This window comes from Aethalodelphis obliquidens, unplaced genomic scaffold (assembly GCF_003676395.1).
Source record: "Aethalodelphis obliquidens isolate GAN/ISIS:26980383/991018 unplaced genomic scaffold, ASM367639v1 scaffold2, whole genome shotgun sequence".
Lineage (NCBI taxonomy): Eukaryota > Metazoa > Chordata > Mammalia > Artiodactyla > Delphinidae > Aethalodelphis > Aethalodelphis obliquidens.
The window spans coordinates 33,647,033-33,671,176 of record NW_020837946.1 but is presented as its reverse complement, the minus strand read 5'-3'; the positions used below and the strand labels follow the sequence as shown (position 1 = coordinate 33,671,176).

General features: G+C 42.4%; 1 protein-coding gene across 1 annotated transcript in view; it reads right to left on the bottom strand.

Moving 5' to 3' along the window:
* The window catches only part of MPP4 (MAGUK p55 scaffold protein 4), a 38,461-nt gene extending 16,379 nt beyond the window's left edge, over positions 1–22,082 (bottom strand). Inside the window, exons 1-12 of the mRNA XM_027123975.1 lie at positions 21,995–22,082; positions 21,022–21,143; positions 18,520–18,597; positions 16,306–16,386; positions 13,769–13,900; positions 13,026–13,107; positions 11,768–11,853; positions 10,057–10,128; positions 9,411–9,607; positions 6,570–6,634; positions 3,996–4,013; positions 982–1,020 (exon numbers count right to left, since the gene is read on the bottom strand). Coding sequence (XP_026979776.1) covers positions 982–1,020; positions 3,996–4,013; positions 6,570–6,634; positions 9,411–9,607; positions 10,057–10,128; positions 11,768–11,853; positions 13,026–13,107; positions 13,769–13,900; positions 16,306–16,386; positions 18,520–18,597; positions 21,022–21,143; positions 21,995–22,082 — 1,060 coding nt within the window. The remainder of the gene's footprint in view (positions 1–981; positions 1,021–3,995; positions 4,014–6,569; positions 6,635–9,410; positions 9,608–10,056; positions 10,129–11,767; positions 11,854–13,025; positions 13,108–13,768; positions 13,901–16,305; positions 16,387–18,519; positions 18,598–21,021; positions 21,144–21,994) is intronic.
* Between the last annotated feature and the right edge of the window lie 2,062 nt (positions 22,083–24,144).

Here is a 24,144-nt window from a genome sequence, read left to right as displayed (position 1 = left end):
AAAAACAAAAAACCCAGGATGTGTACTTGGTAAAATAAATATAATGTCAGCGTTATTCTGTAGTTGTTCTGGGAAATACATGTAAATCTTTGAAATACCCAGTATTTAAACATTTCATATCATTATTTAATGTCTAAAAACTAGATTAACCCATAAAGCCAAGACAAAGTCACCTATGAGACTAAAGACGCTTCAACTAGTCTTCCAACAAAATCCTAGTGATTCTTGAACCAATCTTAGTTCTGCCACTAAATTTGAAAAATCTTCTCCCAATTTCCAAAAAAAAAAATCTAAGAACAGAAATGTGAAGTATTTCTCAGAAATTTGGAACACATGACTATTGATCTATACTAGAATCTACCAGAAAATGGTATCAAACAATAACAAAATAGATATTTTGCTTTTTAAAAATCTGATATCTCGGGCTTCCCTGGTGGCGCAGTGGTTGAGAGTCCGCCTGCCAATGCAGGGGACACAGGTTCGTGCCCCAGTCTGGGAGGATCCCACATGACGCGGAGCGGCTGGGCCCGTGAGCCATGACCGCTGAGCCTGCGCGTCCGGAGCCTGTGCTCCGCAACGGGAGAGGCCACAGCAGTGAGAGGCCTGCGTACCGCAAAATACTAATAATAATAAAATAAATAAATAAATAAAAATTTAAAAATAAAAATCTGATATCTCAATATTTTATAGTATTTCACAATGTAACACCTGAGTGTTACTGTGTGTTCCTGTGATCATTTCCAGAATACTGCTTTCTAGAACACTTTCTAAAAGGTTGGTCTGAAGCATGGAGACATTCCTGCAGCTGTGCTTCCCTTCCATGTGTCAGAACCACAGAAAAAGGCTGCGGTGGGGGATTTATTTTACACATTTCTTCCAGAAAATAGGCCTGTGGCCCCTTTGACTGACTGCTTCAGGAAATCTATAGCTGAGCTGCTTCATATTTCTCCTGGTGGTAAATGTATCAAGAGGAAATGCTACCTGCTTCCACACATTTCTCGTCAATCTTCATGTCATCTTCTATAAAAGAGCATAGAAAGGGAAAACTTGAAGTTAAAATGTTAGTATCACAAATGAAATTCCCTATGTATAGGCTTATGGCAATGAAACTCAGACCACCCTATAATCATGTTATTCTTACAACTATCGCTCACTCGGAGAGATAAAAAGGGCTCTACTGTACTAAATGAAAATGTAGGCTATGGGAGGCCACAGGACATCGAATGGTTAAAATTCTAAAAGCACAGGCTTTTGAATACTGGACAAATTAGTTCGCCTCTAAGCCTCATCTTCTGTCTATAAATGGGGGTAGTAATAATACCTACCACATAGGATAGGATTGAGATAATGCAGGAAAAGCTCAGGCACATGGTAAGTGCTCAACAATGTTAATTATTTTTACCTTTAGCTGGGATGTATGTATGAGAATAAAAGAATATAACTTTTAAAACTGTTCATCCTAATACTCAAAGCTCTTTACAGTGTGACCCAAACCCAGCTTTGAAAACTGCTGTCTCTTTCTTGTATCTTACACTCCTGTTAGAGCAGACTCCATTGATTCTTCCTCTGTGCCTTTGCTTAGGCTGTTCCCTTAGCCTGTAATACTTCAAGGTCCATCTCAACACTGATCAAAATGAATATCCTTGCCATGAACTGCACAGCATTTTCTTCCTACTACCTTGAATTCTCTGCTATTGCACATCTACTCTGCCTCGTAATATAATCATTTGGGTGTTTGCCTTATTAGCCCTCCTAGACAGCTCCTTGAAAAGTGGAAATCATCTTAACTAATTTTTACGTATTTTATAGAGCTTAGTGTCTTCCACATAGTAGGCACATGACTAATTATCTATTAAACTGAATTTCCCTTTTAATATCAGAATAGTTGATTTGAACATATGTTCTTAAAAAAATTTTTTTTGTCTTTCGGCACTGTATATCTTGAGCCTAGCACAATACCCACAATTCCCAGGTGATCAATAAATACTATTTTAATAAATGTCTTATATGTTGTAAAAGTGCAAATTATAGTTTGTATAATAAGCTATAATATTATAAAGTAATATAATAAATTTATCACTTCCTTAAAGATCATATCATTGATTGTTTTTAAGTAAAATATGCAATATGAACAATTTTATGAAATAATACTGTTTTATAGAGATAGGAGCACAGATGAACAAGTAACATAGCTGAGATTTTTAACACTGTCGTTCAGTTCCTTATATTCATTTAGAGATTATTATCCAGATCAATAATTTATAATGGTGAATTCATTAGTTCCTAGCACATAACTAGAGGGTTTTGATTTAAAAGCAAACAAAAACTAGAATTGTCATTCCTGTTTTACAGAGGCCAGGAGAGACTCTCTAATAACAGCACAAGTAGTCCCGGTTTTTCTAATATTTAACTCTGGGGTCTAAAAGAGCCACGGATTTTGCGCTCTCAAAATTAACAGTTCCAGGGACTTCCCTGGTGGTCCAGTGGTAAAGAATCTGCCTTACAATGCAGGGGATACAGGTTCAATCCTTGGTGGGGGACCTAAGATCCCACATGCTGCGGGGCAACAAAGCCTCCATGCCACATCTACTGAGTTTGGGCAACTCAACTAGAGAACCCATGTGTCGCAAACTACAGAGCCCACGTGCTCTGGAGCCCGCGCGCCATAGCTAGAGAGAATTCCGCGCGCTGCAGCGAAAGATCCCGCATGCTTCAACAAAGATCCCATGCACCACAACTAAGACCCAACGCAGCCTAAAATAAATAAATAATAAATAAATCTTTTATAAAAAATGAACAATTCCACACTATGGGCTAGGGTGAGTGTTATGGACTGATTTGTACCCTCCACAAATGCATACATATGTTGAAATCCTAGCCCCCAGATGACTGTATTTGGAGATGGGGTCTTTAAGGAGATAATTAAGATTAAATGAGGTCATAAAGTTGGGGCCCTAATCCAAAAGGACTGGTGGCCTTATAAGAAGAGGAAAAGAAACCACATTAATCTCTATCTCTCTCTCTTTCTCTCTCTTCTCCCTCTCTCCCCACACACTTCTCCCACCCCGCATTCACGGAGGAAAGGCCATGTGAGCACAGAGAGAGAAGGCAGCCATCTGCGAGCCAGGAAGAAAAGTCTCCTCAGAAACCAACCCTGTCAGAACATTGATCTTGGACTTAGAGTCTCCAGAACTGTGAGAAATAAATGTCTGTGGTTAAAGTCACCCAGTCTGTGTGATCTTGCTATGGCAGCCTGAGCTGACAGACAGTGGGCTTGTCACCCAGCAAGACCACAGGGACCCAAGGGCCTGTCCATGTTCCTCCCCCTCCCCTTTCCAATTTCAGGGATGAAATGTGGATGGTGGCAAAGGGGACTGCTCTTCTCTCTTCTTTTCCCCTCTCCACAAGTAGACAGCGTCTTGCTTTCTTGCTTGTGTGTGTGTGTTTGGCATCATAATGAGTCATCTTGGTGTCTGAGCATGGAGAAGGGGAGAGGTAATAACTGGAGGCCCCATTTGCCCCTGATGTAGTGCCCTTCAGACAGAGAGCAGCTTTAATCCAGACCACTGCTGTTTGCAACTTCTGACAATGTTCTTACCTTATCAATCTTTTCATCCATACAATGGGAACAGCAACAATTCCATTACAGGGTTATTTTTAGACATTGTGTACAAAGCAGTTGAAACAAAACAGAGGATCAGTTTCACAACTTTCTTTGAATTCTTACCATGTGCTGCCTTAGATTCTGGGGCTGCCTGTAAATGTTGGTTCTCTTTTCTTTTATTCCTCTCAGTGTTAAGAACAATTACACAGTGTGTGTTCTTTTGACTGACATCTTTTTATAAATTAGGGTATTAGTGATTAGCACACTATGAGGCAAACAGGAAGAGCTTAATAAATAGCTGAATTGAAATTGAAGTGAATTAAGAAAACTATAGGAAATTTCTAGGAGGCTTTGGAGATGAGTTTTTTTCCCCACAAATACTATTTCTTACCTTCTTCCATAGAAATCGCTGGGTACAGAAAAATGATTGAAGCAGGGGAAAAAAGAGAGAGCGAGCACAATAGTTTATGCTATAGTTTATCAGATTAATTTACCTACAGTAAGAAAAGCAAAGTGCCAAAATTATTCTCTAAAAATTCAATGGAGATTTAGTAACAAAATGATAAGTGAATATCCTATAGAAACCAATAAATTTATGAGCCTTGTTGGAAATGGGATCTATTTGCTTCTGGCAAATCCTATTCCCTTGTATCCCAATAAGCTCTGTAAGAGTTGCATTCTATTCATTTCTGAATTAATGCGCTTATTATTTATTCATTATATTTTAGGAACTCAAATCTTGAATGGAAAGAAGGAAAGAAAGAGAAAGGGAGGAAGAAAAGAAGGAAGGAGGAGAGAAAGGAAGGAGAAAGAGAGGAGGGAGGAAAAGAAAGAGGGATGACAATTACAAGTGCATCTTCAGTAAATAACTTTTTAATAACATCTGTAAACTAACATATGCCTGGAATTTTTCAATAACTCTTGAGTAATAAAGTTGCCTGTGCATCCTGAGTAGTAACCCTTTCCTGAGATTTTTTTTTCCCATGGTAACATTCAGGCAGAACAGAAAGATACAAAATAATATTTATTTGCAATATCATCTACAACAGTTAAAAAGAAATGACCTGATAGTTTAGAAAATGATATGCTCCATCAGAAACATCCCTGGGGCTTCCCTGGTGGCACAGTGGTTAAGAATCTGCCTGCCGATGCAGGGAACATGGGTTCGAGCCCTGGTTCAGGAAGATCCCACATGCCGCGGAGCAACTAAGCCCGTGCACCACAACTACTGAGCCTGAGCTCTAGAGCCCGTGAGCCACAACATGTGGCATGAGCTACTGAAGCTCGTGAGCCCTAGAACCTGTGCTCCACAACAAGAGAAGCCACCGCAATAAGAAGCCCCCGCACTGCTACGAAAAGTAGCCCCCGCTCGTCACCACTAGAGAAAGTCTGCATACAGCAACAAAGACCCAACGCAGCCAAAAATAAATAAATTAAATAAATAAATTTAAAAAAAAGAAAGAAAGAAACATCCCTGTGAGAGGTGACCCTTTAACTCAGTGGCTCCATACTTGGGGTTCCTGGACTCAGAGATTTGTAAGGATAATAATATGTGGCTGCAAACTCTTTTCAGGATGGACTTTGCAAAATTCTAATAGAAATGGCACATAGGCTATGCAAGCAAGTTAGATGTCAACCCGTGGCCCTACTATTTATCAGATATTGGTTAGAAGCTTAGCACTTTCACATGCCTTTGATAAATAGAATAGGAAAATGGGTTAAAGAAGTACTTCAATCTGGTTTGGTAAACAAACTTTTCAAAGCACAGGGGAAATAACTAAAATATCACTAAAGATTATATCATGACAAATGTTTCTGATAAAATGTCAAGTTAAAGAAAAAAGATAAAAAGTAGTATTGCAGGGCTTCCCTGGTTGCGCAGTGGTTGAGAATCTGCCTGCCAATGCAGGGGACACGGGTTCGAGCCCCGGTCTGGGAAGATCCCACATGCCATGGAACAACTGGGCCCGTGAGCCACAACTACTGAGCCTGCGCGTCTGGAGCCTGTGCTCCACAACAAAAGAGGCCGCGATAATGAGAGGCTCGCGCACCGCGATGAAGAGTGGTCCCCACTTGCCGCAACTAGAGAAAGCCCTTGCCCAGAAACACAGCCAAAAATTAATTAATTAATTAATTTTTAAAAAGTAGTATTGCAACTGTTACTGTAACCATGTAAAATATGGTTCTATAACTGGAAGACAGTATGAAAATATGGTCAGTGTAAAGGAATTTTAAGAGTGTTTTCTTTCAAAAATATCTCTATAGTTGTCATCATATCTTTTCAAGGGAAAAAATAATAATTTTTGGCTTAGAGAATTGAGAAGTAAAGTGGATGAGGACTCTCTATGGGCAAATCTATGTTTACTTTAGTGCCCTCCCAGCCTCCTGTCCGTGCCCCTCTCCCTCTCCCTCCTCCGGGCACCTCTTCCCCTTCTGTAACTCCTGCCAGAGAGCATTTCAGACGGTCCTTGATCAGCAGGTTCTAGCTGGGCTCTATGAGCTACTGACACCCTTCATTAAGGCTGTAAGTCGTTCACAAGCATTCGCCACCATGAATCCCTTTGCTGACCATTCCTCCGCCGCCATCTAAAATACTGTGAAGTGAACAAACTACACTCATTAAATAATAATTCAGTCCCATGTTCACTCATCAAAGGCACACAAACTGTGCCGCTCTGCAGCCTTGCTTGCCAGTAGGTGTATAATGTATGGACTAGCTGTAGACACCTCAGGGGACTTCAAGCCAGGGAGTGATCACAAGAACATTTGCATTTTCACAAACTGAAAACTCTTCTAAATCCAAAGGAATGAATGTCTACGGTAGGATTTCAGATGGCTGCCAGGAGGCTATCTGGGGTATGGGGACATTTAAAGATCCTCTGTTGGGCGGGAAGCCAGCCCTGGGAGAGAGGGAGCTGTCTTTCTCGGGATGCACAGGCTGGGTTTGAGGTGTCAGCACACTCACATATGGTGGATTTGAGGTTGTTGTGAGGCTGATATGGCTGAGACCACCAGAACTCCCGTTGCTTCCTATGCAAAAAGAAATACACTGTGAGAAGGAAAAATAAAAAGTAATCCAGGTTAACCCAGGTGAAATAGATCCAGGATAGAATGTTTCCTAGAATTCTGTTGCTTCCAACCAAGTGAACAAGGAGATTTCACCTCCAAACACACTGTCAAATACATTCTCCAAATGCATGGCCTTTCTTACCATTCTTTCCTGCCTCACAGCATCTTTTCAGAGTCACACTGACTTAGGGTGAAAATCTGGCCTGAGACCACGAGTGCACATGCCACAGAGCTTCACTGCATGAGCCATGGCTCCTGCATCTCTGGCATGTTAGCCCGCTCCAGCTGGTCTCAGAATTTTCACCGCATGTTCTGGTTTCCCTCCCAGGCTGTGATGCTCTCTACAGCCCCTTTAGAGCCACATGAATTTCAGTTCCTTCCGTTGTCCTTTATTTGTGCGCTAACCTGGTAAACCTGCCATTTCTGTGTGCTCCTTGCAAGACCCCCACTGGAATCTCCTTGCCACTCTCTGCTCTGAGACCATGAGGACTAATCTCATTAGGGCTTTATCCCTGTGTGTGTCCTCAGGTCATCCCTTATCCTCTGCACTTTAATCCCTCTAAGGCTCCATCCACCACCTGCCACTCCCTGAAGCCCTTTCACACACCCTCTGGAACTGGCAGTAAATCTCCAGCGACATCTCTCAAACCTCCTCCTGCACTTTGAGTGAGCCCTTCACCTTCTTGTTCTAACTAAACCCAGGTCCCCCTGAGCTCACTGCTCCCCTGCCCCTTTTGAGAGGTGGCTCCTTCCTCTCCCACTCCCAGTGGCGTGTGGGTAAACCAGCCCGGGGAGATGAGTCCTCATGTGCAGCTTTGCAGGTTTTTCTAGTGTCAATATTCCCATTGGGGCTGATATCAAGCTGCCACCCCGATGTCACTGACCGTGGGTGTGAGAAGGGTGCACACAGGCTCTGTGAGCTGGCTCCAGCACACCACTGCATGAGGCCCTCACTCCATGGGGCCTGGAGGTGGGGCCTGTGTCCTGCTTCTCCTGGCCATCTCCAGACTATATCCCTCTTCCCTAGATGCCCTCACTTTGAAAGCCATTTCCCCGACTCTTCTGGAAGCCATTCTCAGATTATTCCTGCTAACTCCCATGCTTTTAACACTGCTCTGTCATAATGCATGACGATTTTATTAGGCACAAAGATGTCCCTTCCAACACCCTGGCCTCTTGGTTCTTTGATCTCCTCTCTTCCAATGACCTTCCAATGACCCCAGCCACTGCATCCCACTGTCATACCCTAGGCCTTTCAGTACCCAAAACTACAATCTCTATATAATTTCTATTTCCAGCATCCCTTTCTTCTACCAGCACCTCCTATCTTCCCAACCCCAATAATCTATCAACCCCATAGGGACCTATAATCCATGGATCTGACTTCCTTTCCACTGACCCTACCCTGTCACCTCCCACCTTAACAAGCTTAAATGTCATGGTCTTTCATTAAAATCACTCCCTTGTCCCTCTCTTGATTTACTGTTAAATCTGACTCCCTGTCTAATCTGGCCCTGCCCCCCAGGAAGCTGGCCAGAATCACTATAAATTTATGACCTTTAACCTTAAGTGGGCCCTTAATGCTGATGATACTGTATTTATCTAACCAATTTGCTCTCCAGTTCTCATAGAAACTTTTCAAGCTTTCTCCTCTTTCCTTCCCAATATCTCCTACCCACCCTTACTCTCAGCTTATGACATTGCTTATTCCACTGAGAAAATAAGAGCAGATGGAAGAGACCTTCCATAAACTCCCACCATATCCCTCACCCTCAGCTGTGCCCACACACTCTGGATTCCCTACTGCTACTATTACTGTGGGTGAACTGTTCATGATCCTGTATAAGGCCAACCCCTCTATTTATAGGCTCCATCACATTTCCTCCTGCTTCCCCAAGGACAACAAGAGCAGCAATGTTCCCTTCTTTCTCCTGTATCATAAAGTTTTCCCTGTCATTGGATTTTTCCCATTACCATTATCTACCCTATCTAAAAAAGTTCTCTCATACCACTCCACTTTCCCCTCTAGCTATTTGTCCATTGTTCTGCTCTGCTTTATACAAAATGTCTCAAAGAATTTTCCATGCTCATTGTTGTCAATGTCTTCAAATCCCCTTTTACTAAGATTTTGGTCCCACCTCATCCACTGAAATTGCTTTTATCAAGATCACCAATGACTTCTGTTGCTAAATCCAGTGGTCAATTCTCAGTCTCCTCAGCGGTGGTTGACATAGTTGATCAGGACACTCTACCATCTTGATTTTGGTCTGCCTCATCGGCCATTCCTTCTCAGTCTCCTTTGCTAGTTCCTTTTCTTCTTCGTTATCTCTTAACATTGGCTGAGTCTTGGACCTCTCATTCTATTTTCTTTCTATCCTTAATCCCTTCCTTGGATCTCAATAGCACCAAGGTGATGGTGGAAAGTTGAGATTCAGTAACTGAGCTTTCAACTCAGCCTTGAAAGATTATAGAGGGAGTCAGAACTACCTTTAAAAGTTTAATTTAGCTTCCCAAGTACTCTTCTCTCTTTTTAATTGATACGATTATTCTGGTCCCTTTGGTGTTTAAGATGTTTAGAGCATATTGACAAGTTGACATTGGGATTTAGAGACCAGTGTGTGTTCATCTATCTGCTTGTCTCTCTTTCTCTCATCTTAACTGCAATAACAGAAGCCTGAGAAAACGTTTTGTTTCCTGATGGCTCGGTCTTGAGTCCAGGAGTGATGACTTTTCTTACCTCTTCAGAAGGTGCGTGGAAGGGATTAGGCCAGCACAGGTACCAAGGTCTGAGATTTTCCGGGCTTGCCACCAGAGGGCATCATTCTGGTCCACAATCTGGAGGATGTCCCCCTTCTGGAAAGGCAAGCCGGCATCCATGCAGGGGATGGCAGGGTCCTCCTGGGGCCAGTACTCAGTCATGGCACGAACATATACCTGACAGTAGGTGCATAATGACACCTCAGAAGAATCCTTACCCCTGGGTTGTTAAGACTTAAAACCATCTCTCCCACTCTTCCACCTACTGGTGCTATCTTTCCTCTCCAACCTCACCAAAAAGAACTTCCTTCTTGAACTGAGTCTAAGAGCCATGAAAAAAAAAAAAGTGAGTTTGGGAATAGAATCTTTCAGCTCTGAGAAGTTTTTGCTCAAATGCTCACCATTCTTGATGTTACTTCTTAACTTCTTGGTACCCCATCTCCTGTTATTGTATTCATTTACTGATTTGCCTCTCATGTCATCAGTATCGAAAAATATGCAATACAGTATTGAACAAATCTTCAATACATTATAGAGGATAGTAATAAGATACAAAGTACATCATAGTTGTTATTGTTATTGGAGGATTTCCTGTGTGTGGGTATGAAGGCTCAGTAAATTCTTACCATCTTTTGGCTATTAACAGGAGGGTCAGAAACTGGAACCACCTTGAATATGATTGTGCCACGAGACATGGCCTAGAAAATGTCAGAGGAAAGAATGACAAATCGCAGAGTTCACTGGGTTACTGGGGTTTGGCAGACAGAAGGTACAATTCAATGTGTGCAGGTCAAATGGTGACATCTCCCACAGGGGCTTTTACAAGGGCTCAGCAGCTAAATATCACCACCCAGAAATGGACATTAGGAAGAAATTGAGCTTCACTTCTGTCCTGCTGTGGGACTTCCAGGATCACTGGTCTGTTAAAACCCACACTGAGGCCTGGCTTCTCGCAGGGACCCTCCATCTCGCTGCTGCCGGGACACCACACTCAGCAAGGTCTTATTCCCACAGGCACTAAGGAAGGAGAGGAGCTCTTGGTCTGACTTTCCCTCCTCTTATCTCAGTCAGTAATTATTTCCTGAAAAATGATTTCTGCATCAGGCAGCCTAGTCTTATGCGGAAGAAGATAAAGGGCCCCCAAGTCTTCTGGGGGGAACTGACGTCTCCAAACTAATGGTGGAGGAAACAGAGAGCCTCTTAGTTTGATGGGAGAGGTAAGAATCCCCCTGTCACACACACTGTGATGGGCATTGGAGATCCTAGAGATTAACAAGGAAGATCTCGGTCTCACTTGGGAATTTCACAATCCCACTGTCCTGGCAACTCCACAGCTGGAGCTGAAAGGGCTGAGGTGGAGGCATGTGTGTCTGTGACTGACAGTCCTTTAAGCTCCCGGTGCAGTATCTTTTACACCACACAGAATCTTGCCTGGTGGTTTGCAAAATATTTCGGTGCTTGGTATACTCCTTATAATACTCCTTATATAATACTCCTTATAATACTCCTTATATAATACTCCTTATAATACTTATAATACTCCTTATAATACTCCTTATATAATACTCCTTATATAATACTCCTTATAATACTCCTTATAATACCACTCCTCCTCTCAGTCCCTAAGGCACATCTATGAAAATCTAGAGTTCCCCCAAGAACCCAGTTTGAGAACCACTAGTCTATGTAATATATAATAATTGACCTCAGGCCCCACCCTGGGGGGGTACATGGGGGGAGGTGTGTGGGGAAAGCTGCTATGGCTACTGACAGCTGGACAGTGACTCGGGCAATGGTTTGAAGGATGGGAATGGGAACCAAAAAGAGTTACCAAAAGCTCATATAATCAGGTCACACCGCCATTTCAACCACCAGGACAGTGGCAGGGCCAGCAGGGATGTCCCCCTCCCCATATGCTGCCCTCTGGAGACTTCTTTTCTACCCCAAAGCTGCCTCAAGGAAACTGCATAAACATGTAAGGGGAGCAAGGGGTGGTTTGCTCGGGTTCAGACACTCCTCCACTGTCTCACTCTGCCCACCCCGGGCTCGGTTTCCAATGGAGCAACCCAGGTGACGAGGGACCTGGGCTGGGCGGTCTGGCAGTCTTCCTGAGGCTGAAAGAGCAGCTTGTGAAGGGAGGTATCCAGAAGGGGCCAGATCCCCTGAGGAGGCGGATGGGGGAAGGCGGACGAGCTGCATAGAAACAGACAAGTTCTGGGGCCTAGAGAGAGGAAGCTGCCTAGCGGGACCCGAATCCCCCTCCAATTACAGTGCACACGCCATGGGCTGACGTGACGTGGCACTGAGTCATGGGGAAGGCGAGGAGGAGACTGTTACCAGAATATGGATCACTTGCTCAGGGTCCAGTCCTTCAACTGAAACTCCATTCACTTCCACCAGTTTGTCTCCAGCATATAACAACCCTAGGCAAACAGGAACACAAAACAAAGAGGGGTACAAAAAAACTTTCACAAATGGCGGTAGCCATCCCAAAGCTCCTTAACCCAAGCAGGCTCTGACATCTTAAATTTCATGGTGAAACAATAATCATAATAATAAAGCAAACTGGCTATTCCAATTTACACCACCACCAAAATGCATGAGAATTGCATTTTTCTACCTTTCCACCAACACTGGGTATTAAGTGGTGGTGATATTTTTATTTTCACTAATCTGATGTTGTAAGATGGAACTGGAACTCTGGTAAGAAGATAACACGAAAAATAAAGCTGTCAGGGTCATGAGAAAATGTCAGATGAAAAGGAAATGGGGGGTATTCTTCAAAAGAGAAAATGTGGAGAAACTTGAGGGTTAAGATTGAGGCTTGAGAAATATGACGTAAGACAGTGCAGATAAGAAGCAGGATGACATCACGGAACAGAAACCAAGGATGATGAAAATTTTAAGCAAGGTGCTGTCAACAACATCAAATGTGCTGCAGAAGTAAAAATAAGACTGAGGCTGACAGAAGGGCCAGTGGACTTAGCAACTAGGATGTCCCTGGGTAATTTCTCTAAGAACGCTGGGGTATGAACCCTGCACCAGGTTTCCAGGGTCATATACAGTGAGGACACACGTAGCAGGTACAGAACAGCTCGTTTCAGAAGCACAGTGATGAAAAGAAGGAAATTTGGTTCTCTGGTAGAAAAGACAAGCAACAGGTGTTTGAAGACGGGGAAGAGAGATGCCTTTTTGAACACAGAAGGACCAAGTGAAGCGTGAAAGTTGGGAATATAGAGTGAGGCAGACCTGGACTTGAATCCTGACTCACCCTGTGAAACCCTGAGCAAGTTAGGTGGTTAATCTCTTTGAGCCTCAGTTTCCTCATCTATATGATAGCCTGATAATACTTACCTTGTTAGGTTTACATGGGAATGTAAAGTAAGGGAACATTAATTTAGTGCCTAGAATGGAGGGACTCAGTGAGGAAGGGCAATGGGACTTCTCTGGAATATTCCTTTCTTCCTTCTTAGTAACCAAGCAATAAAACTTATTAAAGCTCAACCTCAGTTAGGAAAGAGGGGCTTCCCCGGGAAGATTAAACAATCATTCCCTGTTTTCCTGGTCACGCTTGCACCCTGCTGCTCCAGCTTACCACTCCTCTCCGCCAGCCCACCATGGATGACTCTGGCCACCAGGATGTCCCCTGTCATCTCATGGCGCTTGATGGTAGCTCCCTGGGGAGAGAGTACAGTAGAACCCCTTTTTACCTAACATGACCACTTCCCTGGGGGCTTCCCTCAGTGTCGCTCTGGTCTTTCGGACAAGGGTATTCATACCAACCAGGGCCATACATACTGTGCCATGAAAAAGGAAAGGCCATTCAACCTTGGTCTAGCAAAGTCTACATCTAACCACATAGACATCAAAGAATATTGAGATCCTTCCAAAGGTAAAGAAAACTCCCACAATTACAACCTAATCAAAGGGATTATGCTTAGAAAAATCAAATTAATGCCTTACTTAGCTTCCCCTTTATAGAGGAAAAAAACGTAGGCAAATATATTAGAACAGAGTAAAATATATGTACATGTCACAGAGCGAAATAATAAAATAAAAGAATTTCTTATGTCTCACAGCTCTTAGAAAACAAAAACACTAAGCCGAAACCTTCCCTGGTGAAAACATTACAACCTGTAATGTGCTTGAAATCACAGGCAAAATTCATTAAGATACAGTTTCGCCATTATTATCATGGATTCCCTCACATTGTCTGATTGCCTCACACTACATCTGTGACTACAGACAAGAATACTGCCCAAGTAATTACTAGAGATAACTTAGCTCATAATTAACCCTGGTGTAATCCTAAATGAAAAGGTAAAATGATTTCCTTACCAGGGGCTGCTGGTTTTTCACCATGCAAACAATCCTCATTGCTTCCTCGCTCTCAGGGATGTTGTCTGGCAGTGGAGGGAGAAGAGGTTCAAAGTCTTTCTGAGCCACGGTGTCATGGGCACTGAGCAAGGCCTGGGAACAGAGAAGGAAAAGGGGAACAAACGTCACACATAGGACACACCCGCCTAGAAGATGCTGACTCAATACTATGTGAGATACAACAACAACCAACACGTATGTGCCAGGCATAGTTCTAAGTGTTTCATGTGGATTAACTCAATTTTCACAATAATCCTGAGGCAGGTATATATTTTTTTTAATTTTTAAAATTTATTTTAATACAATTTGTAAAGGTTACTTTCCATTTACTGTTATTACAAAATAGTGGCTATTCCCCATGTTGTACAATACACCCTTGTAGCCTATCTTTCACCCAATAGTTTATACCTACCACTCCTCCACTCCCATATTGCCTGCCCCACTCCACTGGTAACTACTAATTTGTTCTCTATATCTGTGAGTTTGCTCCTTTTTTGTTATATTCACTAGATTGTTGTATTTTTTCGATTCCACATGTGACATCATACAGTATTTGTCTTTCTCTGTTTGACTTATTTCACTAAGCATAATGCCCTCCAAATGCATCCATGTTGCTGTAAATGGCAAAATTTCATTCTTTTTTATGGCTGAGTAGTATTCCATTGTATATATATACCACATCTTCTTTGTCCATTCATCTGTTCATGGACACTTAGGTTGCTTTCATACCTTGGCAATTGTAAATAATGCTGCTATGAACATTGGGGTGCATGTATCTTTTCAGATTCATGTTTTTGGTGTTTTTTGACATATACCCAGGAATGGAATCACTGAGTCATATGGTAGTTCTATTTTTAGTTTTCTGAGAAAACTCCACACTGTTTTCCACAGTGGCTGCATCAACTTATTGATACAAGTGTTCCCTTTTCTCCACATCCTTGTGAGGCAAGTATATTTATTTCCCCCATTTTACAGATAAGGAAACAAGGCAGAGAGAGGGTAAGCAACACATAATATATTCTTTCATTTCTGATAAAATGTATTCTGTCACATTCTCATCTCCTGGAAACCCATGTAATCCATGGTGCTCCTATAAACTTGAACTACAAAACAACTATTGTAATAGTTTCCCCAATTAAGGTAGAATGAGGAGAGTAATCAAAACATCTTGCTGGTTTAATTATCAGTGACACTTAAGGGCCCATGCAAAACAGAATGAGAAAAAGTAGTCCTCCACTTTTAGAGTATGATCAAAGAGTTCCTTCTCATGGCCCAGTATGTTCAATTTTCATTTCACGAGACGGGGAAGTAGTCGTTCTACAGCCCTGCCAGAGACTGGTGGACAGAACTTTGTTGGAACTCAGAGAAAATTCTCTAGGTTTATCTTGTGAAATAAAACTTTTTTTTAAACGTCTTTATTGGAGTATAATTGCTTTACAATGGTGTGTTAGTTTCTGCTTTATAACAAAGTAAATCAGTCGTACATATACATATGTCCCCATTATCTCTTCCCTCTTGCATCTCCCTCCCTCCCACCCTGCTTATCCCACCCCTCTAGGTGGTCACAAAGCACCGAGCTGATCTCCCTGTGCTATGCGGCTGCTTCCCACTAGCTATCTACCTTACGTTTGGTAGTGTATATATGTCCATGCCACTCTCTCACTTTGTCACAGCTTACCCTTCCCCCTCCTCATATCCTCAAGTCCATTCTCTAGTAGGTCTGTGTCTTTATTCCCGTATTACCCCTAGGTTCTTCATGACCTTTTTTTTTTTTCTTAGATTCCATATATATGTGTTAGCATACGGTATTTGTCTTTCTCTTTCTGACTTACTTCACTCTGTATGACAGACTCTAGGTCTATCCACCTCATTACAAATAGCTCAATTTCGTTTCTTTTTATGGCTGAGTATATTCCATTGTATATATGTGCCACATCTTCTTTATCCATTCATCCGATGATGGACACTTCGAATAAAACTTTTTGACTGATAAATTCCATTGCTCCAAGTGCAGACATCCTCTTAAATTCTAATTTGTTGATAAATTGATCTCAAAATCTATAAGTACTATGAGATAGGTTTCTATTCTGCAATCAAATGTTCTTCATATACCCCCTCGTAGAGCTAATCTTTATTATACTGTATTTTCCAAGCACCTTCACTCACTCTATTTGAAACTTAAAATAACTTAAGATGTATGCTACTTTGATTGCCAACCCCCCAGAATTTTCGAGGAACAATGGCTTTCCTGGGGGGAAAAAGACGCCATGGGAAGTTCTGGATGCCTCCTTATAAATAGGGCAGGCTTGTCTCCATGACCAGTGAGATTAAGCCAGTCACGTCCAAGTTCCACATTTTTAGGTACAGTCTGTTGGTCACCCACATATGGTAATAGAACATCTATTCAGAGAGCACATTTTCCAGCACATTTATTTCTCCTTCCCAACTTTGTCTACGTGCCAGATGGTTATATCTTGCCCATTTTAGCAAGCACTTGCCTTTAAGTGTGGAGCCTGGAGGATTTGTCTCAGCTCTTGGATCTCAGGGGACTTGGGGGTTTCATGTAATATCTTCACTACCTGGTTGGTGGAAAAACATACATTGTGAATTTTTTAACAATCTTTATCACCTAGTTAACATCACCTAGGTTGGATAACAGGTATACTGACACGATATTGACCTAAGAAAAGCTGTTACTGAAGTCTTCTTTTTCCTCTTTAAAGTCAGGGCTTAGAGTCTTTCCTTATCATTAAACTTCATTACAGCAGGTAGAATCCAAGATTTGGGGTAGATCTAAACCACTGTGCCCCAGTCCTGGCACATCGCAGGCTTGGAGGAAGAACAAACATAATTTTGTAATGTCATAAGTGCCAAGGCAATATCCCTCTAGTGGCTCTGAGATAGCTGTTTGCTAATGTGAATGCTTTATAGGCAGGTTAAGGTATCTGAGTTCTCCAGCTACAGGCTCAATTACCTGGAGAACCCAGGTAGCTTAATCCCATGGGCTGTTCCATTCTTCAGTTGCAAAGTGAAATAGTAATTTGTATTTTAGGGCTTATTATTTGATTAGCAATTTTAATGTTTGTTGCAACAAAAAAGTGCTAGACAGAATAAATTCTGCTCTCTTTGCTTTGGTTTAGGCATAGACCTGCTTTCTGACATGACATAAGCCCTAACAAGACTTTAACCAGCTCCATGAATCTTCAGCAGTCAAGGACCATCACATACCGTCAAATGAAAACAAGCAGTTTAGCAAGCTTCACCTCCACTCACTGGGGTTACAACTGAATAAAATATCACGTGTGTGTTTCCCTGTGGACAGCTGAGAACCATTCAAGTTGTTGATTACTGGAGCTGAGGTTAGAAGTTTTTTTTTTAATTTCTTTTAATATGGACAATAAATAAAAACAAAACAGATTATATTTATGCATCCATTCAGCAAATATGCATTGAACATCTACTGTGTGCTAGGCACTGTTTTAAGTGATGCAAATAGAGCACTGAATAGGCAGACAAAAATCCCCAGTCTCATGGAGTTTACATTCTAGTGAGGAGCCACAGACCATAAATAAAATATATAAGTAAAAGAGTTTTATTTGATGATGAAAAGAGTTAAGAAGAGAAATGAAATAGGGAAGGTGGATAGGGAATGCTATGAGAGGACTGCAATTTTAGATGGTGTGACCAGGGAAAGCCTCCGTGAGGTGACATTTGAGTGGAGACTGGAGGGAGATGAGAAAGCAAATCGTGTGGCTATATGGGCAAGGGCGTTACTGACATAAGGAATAGCAAGTGCAAAGGGCCTGCGGTAGGAGCATGTCTGGTTCGAACAACCACAAGGGGTTCAACTGGCTGGAGCAGAGTGAATAAGGGAGAGAGTGGTGAGTATGACATCAAAGAGGTAACAGGGGCCCCCTTATGTTTGACTATGCAAGAACTCGGATGTTTACTCGGAGATAAGTTGTTGTAGGAAGGGTTTGAGCAGGGAAGTGACATGATTTGACTCATCTTTAATCAGAATCTCTTTGGCTGCCATGACGGGAATAGACTCCAGGGGAGCAAGAGTATAAGTGGGAGACCAGGTAGGAGGCTACATCGCAATTATCCATGTGAGAGACAATGATGCTCTATATTAGGTGGCACAGCAGAGGTGGGGAGATTCTTGATATGTCTTGAAACTAGAGCTGACAGGATTGGGTGTGGGTGTGAGAAAAAGGAAAAGTCAAAGATGACCCCAGAGGTTTCAGCCGGGGTACTGCAAGAACAAAGACGTCCTTAGTGAGATGGAAGAGGCTGGGGTTAGAGCGGCTTTGGGGATGGGACAGCCAAGAGCTCCGTTGGGGACAAAGTTTGAGGTCCATTAGACATCTCAGTAGGATGGGATGGGGCAGAGGACATCAGAGCCTGCCGTCCAGGAGTCCAGAATAGGGATGTAAATTAGGTATCATTAGTAGAGCAACATTACCCTCTTTCCAGGGGATATTTAGGTCCACGGTTTAGGGAAAAAGAGGGAAATGCACACAAGCTAAAAATGTGTCTTGTTGGTTTTAATTTGGGGAGACAGCAGGCGTTCTATTAAAGCTCAATTAGAAACAGTTATCAGATGCATAATCACCAACTGAACTTTTCCATTAGAGCATTTAAACTAGCGCTATGAGTAAAATGGTATCACGTTAAAGCTCTACTATTCTCTGGATGAAAAATCACCTCACCTCGTAGGATAACGCCTGGGCGTGGGGTGTGGCAGGAATGAGCTTCTTTCCTTTAAATTCCTGGAGGCAGTCATAAACCTGCCGAGGGGCAACGAGGAGAGAATGACATACTGAGGGAAGGCTCGCCCAGGGGAGACTCAGCCTGAGCAATGGCACAAGTGGCTGGCTAGCATGTGTGTTGGCCTTTAATAAGGTGTCTCTAGTTGTCTAAGCGAAATGAACTCAAGACTGGTGGCTCTAACGCTTCAAAGCCTTAATTACTGGCTGCCACTGGAAACTGTTCTTCCCCAAACAATATCATTGATAAAAAGAAACGTAAATTTTACTCTTGTTAAATTAAGTAAGCCTGGGTTTTCCAGGCTTGAGGCCAATAAGGATTTGAAGCCAGAGACCTGTGGGAACTTCCAGGCTGGGTAGCTGCGTAGGGCATGGGTTAGGGGCTCAGGTTCACCAGGGCATCTGAATGAGAGGCCGGGCACACTATACATGCTTATTTGTACTCTGTGCTCACCTTTTGTTTCCTTTCCTCCCTTATTTCTCCAGTAAAAGTTTGTTTATAAAAATTCCAACTTTGTCTTTGTTGACCCTTAGGAATTGTTTTCCATACCAGGATCTAGGGTTGGGCTGAGAATACCAAGGTCTGACCAGCTCTGCAGTGCAGACCTTAATCTTATTTTAGAAATCTAGTTTCTCTTACAGTTGGAGAAATGAGGTCCAGGAGGTCAGCTCAGCCCTGCCTTTCTCCATCCGGATCTGGGATGGCGGGGCTTCCTTGCTCTACCTCAGTGCCCAAGCTCAAGTGTACCTGGAAGTGATTAAGGCTGGTGGACTGATGCAGGGAGCATAGAGGCCTAGCAGCCTACCAGTGGTAGCAAAGGCAATGCCTTTAGTGGCATTCATACCCCTGTATTACCTTCCCAGGAGGGAAAAGTGCCTGGTAGAAATCAAGTAGTTTCCCCCAAAGTTTTTTTTTGTTTTGTTTTGTTTGCGGTACGCGGGCCTCTCACCGCTGTGGTCTCTCCCGCTGCAGAGCACAGGCTCCGGACGAGCAGGCTCAGTGGCCATGGCTCACGGGCCCAGCCGCTCCGTGGCACCTGGGATCCTCCCGGACCGGGGAACGAACCCGTGTCCCCTGCATCGGCAGGCGGACTCCCAACCACTGCGCCACCAGGGAAGCCCATCCCCCAAAGTTTTATTCAGATATAATTGAGATAGAACATTGTGTAAATTTTACGGGTATGCCATGTTTATTTGATACACGTATATGTTGCAAAACGATAACCATGATAAGGTTAGTTAACACCGCCATCACTTCACATAATTACCACTTTGTGTGTCATGATAACGTGTAACATCTATTCTCTCAGCAAATTTCAAGTATGTAATACAATATTGTTAAATATAGTCACCATGCTGTACATTTGCTCCCCAGAACTTATTCATCTTGTAACTGGAAATTTGTACCCTTTGACCAACATCTCCCTATTTCCCCTCCCCCTAGTCCCTGGCAACCACTATTCTCTCTGCTTCTATGAGCTCCACCTTTTTAGATTCCACACACAAGCGAGATCGCACAGTATTTGTCTTTCTCTGACTTATTTCACTTAGCATGATGTCCTGAGATCCATCCATGCTGTTGCAAAAGGGAGGATTTCCTTCCTTTTTATGGCTGAATAATATTCCACTGGACATCCCACTTCTGAGTATATAGTGATAATGAAATGAAATCACTACCTAAAAAGATATCTGCACCCCATGTTCATTGAAGCTTTATTCACAATAGCCAAGGCATGGAAAAAAACACTGTGTCCAACAATGGATGAATGGAGTAAGAAATCAGGTGTTTTAAAACCAGTGCTGTGAGGAGTACCTCTTTGCTCATGCTAAGTATGCTGACACTTCTTTCTTATCTTAAAGAATATAATATTAACATGCATCATAAGGCTGACCATATTTCACTTAAGTGAAGGAAACACATCCTCCAAAAAATAACTTCAAAAGGATCTTTCTTAATAATAACATTTGTTCAGAAGAACAAAATAGTCAGATGCTATTGTATAGTGCATGAAATTTTAGCCAAATTTAAAAAAAGAAGAGATCTTCAGAGTAAGAAAAACTTAAGATACCTAAACAGAGCTGTAGACATTTCATGTCCTAATTTATGAAAACAAAGAGGAATGATTTTTAAAGCATTTTTATTTGTCCTGAGTTGGCCTCAAGGACAAAGGGTTGTAGACAGCTGCTAAGGGTGCTGTCTATGGCCGTTTGTGGTGGTTGCTGTGTGACCTCAGGGGTCTCTGGAAGAAAGGGAGTTGGGGGCAGAAAAGAGAGGAGCTGCCATATTCTTTTCCAGCCAAGTATATTCCTTCCTAAGCTAAGAGGTTGTGTAGCTCTTCTCTGAACTTTTTCCCAGTTGAAATTTCCTGCCAACTGACAAGCAACACTGTTGGACGAGTAAGTTCTGCTCCCAAGGCTAAGGCTTCTGAGAAATGGAGCGCTCACCTTGAGCAGAGCCTGCAGCCACGGGGAGTGAAGGAGGTCGTACAGGAGACACACTCCATTCACGTCTCGGCTGTAGAACAGATTCAGCTCTTGTAGCACAAGCCTCAGGATTTGGGAGATACCTACAAATGGGAGAGGGCAGAGATGGGGTGACGGGTGGAAAGGCAGGTGTAAATGTGAAGGACAATTCAGACCTCTGGTAGGTACCAGGAGCTCATGAGGAGAGGAGAGGACACTGGATTTGAGGCCCAAAACTCTGCTCTAGCCCTGTTCTATCACTTACTGTGTGAACTTCAGAAAGCCATCCAACTATCTGGAACCTACTTTCCTTGTGGCAAAATGAGAATATGTTAGCTTCCCCATAGGGTTGTTGCCAACATTAGATGAGATAATAGATCATAGTATAGAAATGAAAGATTTTATGAGAGCAATATTGCTTTCCCCTCCCCAATCTTAACAGCCTCTGGTGTACTCCAAAATTATCTAGTTGTTTTCTGGATCCTCCTTCTCTAATTCAAACATGCAACCGTGTGTATTTACCCTTTATGAAAATTCTTATTGAAAAATTCTCCTAACAGGCCTTTAATACATAGCTCAGGATTCCACTATTAAAGGGACTGAACAGAATTTAGTAAATGCTTGGTTGCTTTTACAAGTATTTTCATAGAAATCCTATTTGTTGCAGTGATATTTCGAATGTGAACAAGTTGTGAAGTTCTAAGGCAAAGCAAAACATCGTGGGGTAGGAAAAAAAGAGATTCTGAATCTACTGTGTCAATTTCTTTCCTTCCTGCCTTGAAAATTGCTTAGACTTATCATTAATAGATGCAATAGGACACTTCAAACTGTATGACAAATTCCTTGTAGGAATCACAAAAAGTCTATCAGAATTTCTGCACCTACATTGGATCACATATTTAGAGGGATATTAAAAGAACTTTCTGGTCTAGAAAAGGAACCTGGCACCACATACCATTCTCCGGATTGGTTACCGTAGAAAGCTTCTCGTCCTTCTTGTCCTTGTTGTCTGGTGGGTCTGCTCCTTTGTCTGACTGTATCATGCTCCCTTCCCAAGCTTTCAGAAGGAATTCAGAGCTAGGGAGCAGATCAACAAACAGCACACAGCTCACTCAATCACACTGGCCCCGCAGCTCTTAGTACATATATAGGCACATATTTTCAACAGCATTTATTGAGCAAGTCAGGCACTGTGCTACGTACACACCAGGATCCACGTCGGATAAAATAGTCTTGCCTTGTGGCACTTCCTCTCTAAATTATCCATCACCAGCTGTGTGAACGAGAAAACTACTACTTCATGAAACGTTCCTTCTACTCCCCTTTCTTAAAACAAGTGACAGATAATGTCAGTTTGTTTATTTTCCACCTCTTTGCCTAGTTGATTTCACCATCATTCAGAGATCAGAAGAGTCTTCCCTGGCCTGACTCCATTCAGGTGCCCTCTTCCCTCTCATTGCCCATATAGTTCTTCATGGCACTGATCACAGTTGCAAAAGTTATGAGTTACTGCTGAGGATACTCTTAGGGTTTACTTTATATATTGCTTTAAGTAGGTTTAGTTTCAAGAAACAGAAACCCCAAATAATAGTGGCTTAACAGAGTAGAAGTTTATATCTTGCTTATGTAAAATTCCAGAGGCAGAGCAGCCCTGCTCCATGAAATTCTCAGAGAATAGGCTCCTTCTTGCTCACTGCTTTGCCCCCTTGGGGTGTGGTGGTGTTCTTATCTTCCTGTTCCAAGATGGTGGCTGGAGCTCCAGCCATCACCTCTACATTTCAGCCAAGCAGGATGGGGATTAAGAAAATGAGGGCAAAGGGGACATGCTCACTGCTCTTTGAGAAAGTTTGACAGAAGTTGCCCTACACAATGAGAAATCACCTCAGGCCCTGCAAATTTTCAAATGTCCCTCTGAACTTTCATGTTGCTGGAAAAACAACAACAACAACAACAAAACCACCTTATAATTATCTGACCTCAACTTCTCTTTACATATGAACACAAAGTATTTTTGCACAGTTTTAACATACACTGAATTTTCTGGAATGCTGCTACCTTAATTGAGGAATGAATTTACTTCATTTTGCTTGGACTTTATCAAGTTCACCATTTCAGAAAATCAGGTCATTAATGGTTAAGCTGCTCAAAGTATAACATGTCACTACAACACAACACCATCAAGCCATGGCTGTATCTCTGTCTGTATTCGAAGCTGCTGCGTCCCTGGTGGAGTTTCTTATAGGTGCAAACATGTGTTACTTCATTATATCTTTTGGTATAGTGATATCCCATATTTACAAATTGAAATTTAGATATCTTATCAACTACATTTGTTTAATTTCTCTTTTTTATTATTACTAGGGCATTATATATATGGATTTTTTTGGGAAGTTTTGTGTGTCTTAGTCTGGGTTCCTCCAGAATCAGACACAGAGCAAGGATTCTAGTGAGGTGATTTGCTTGGAAAGTGATCTAGAACACTAGTAGTGGAGTGAGGTACTAAGGCAGGGCAAGGGAAGAAATCCAGTAAAAATTACATCAAGCAAGTAACTGCTCTGGGCCCGATAGAGCTTCATCCCATGGAGGAACAAGGGACAAGGGAGTGGGGATATTTATACAGCAACACCGCCAGACATGGGTTGAGGGCTTTCCCCAGAGAGCATTACTTCTGGTCCTTCCAGCCTGCTACATGTGTACTTTCAGATAGAGAGTGTAGGTACAGAATGCACCAAAAGGGATATGGGTAGGGCACCAACAGCATTTGTCACAGGAGAATAATAAAGGATAAATCAGGATTTTTTTAAAAGGAGCATTTCATATTAGTTGTTAAAGACGGGTATGGTTTTTTGAATCTGATATGGTTGAGAACAACTGTCTAGAATCTAGACAGATTGTGGGGTTGAGTCAGGGAGGCTATCTAGAAAAAGACAGATTCTTCTGTTGTCTCTAAATTCTATGGCAGTGAGAAGAGCAACACAGAAAGCTGTTATGAAATCTTAGACAACCTTCCCATACACATTCTTTTCCCGTCACACTGAAGTATTCTAGTTTGCCAGATTCTGCCTAAACTTGACATCATAAGCTTCTGCCTTGCCCACCACCACC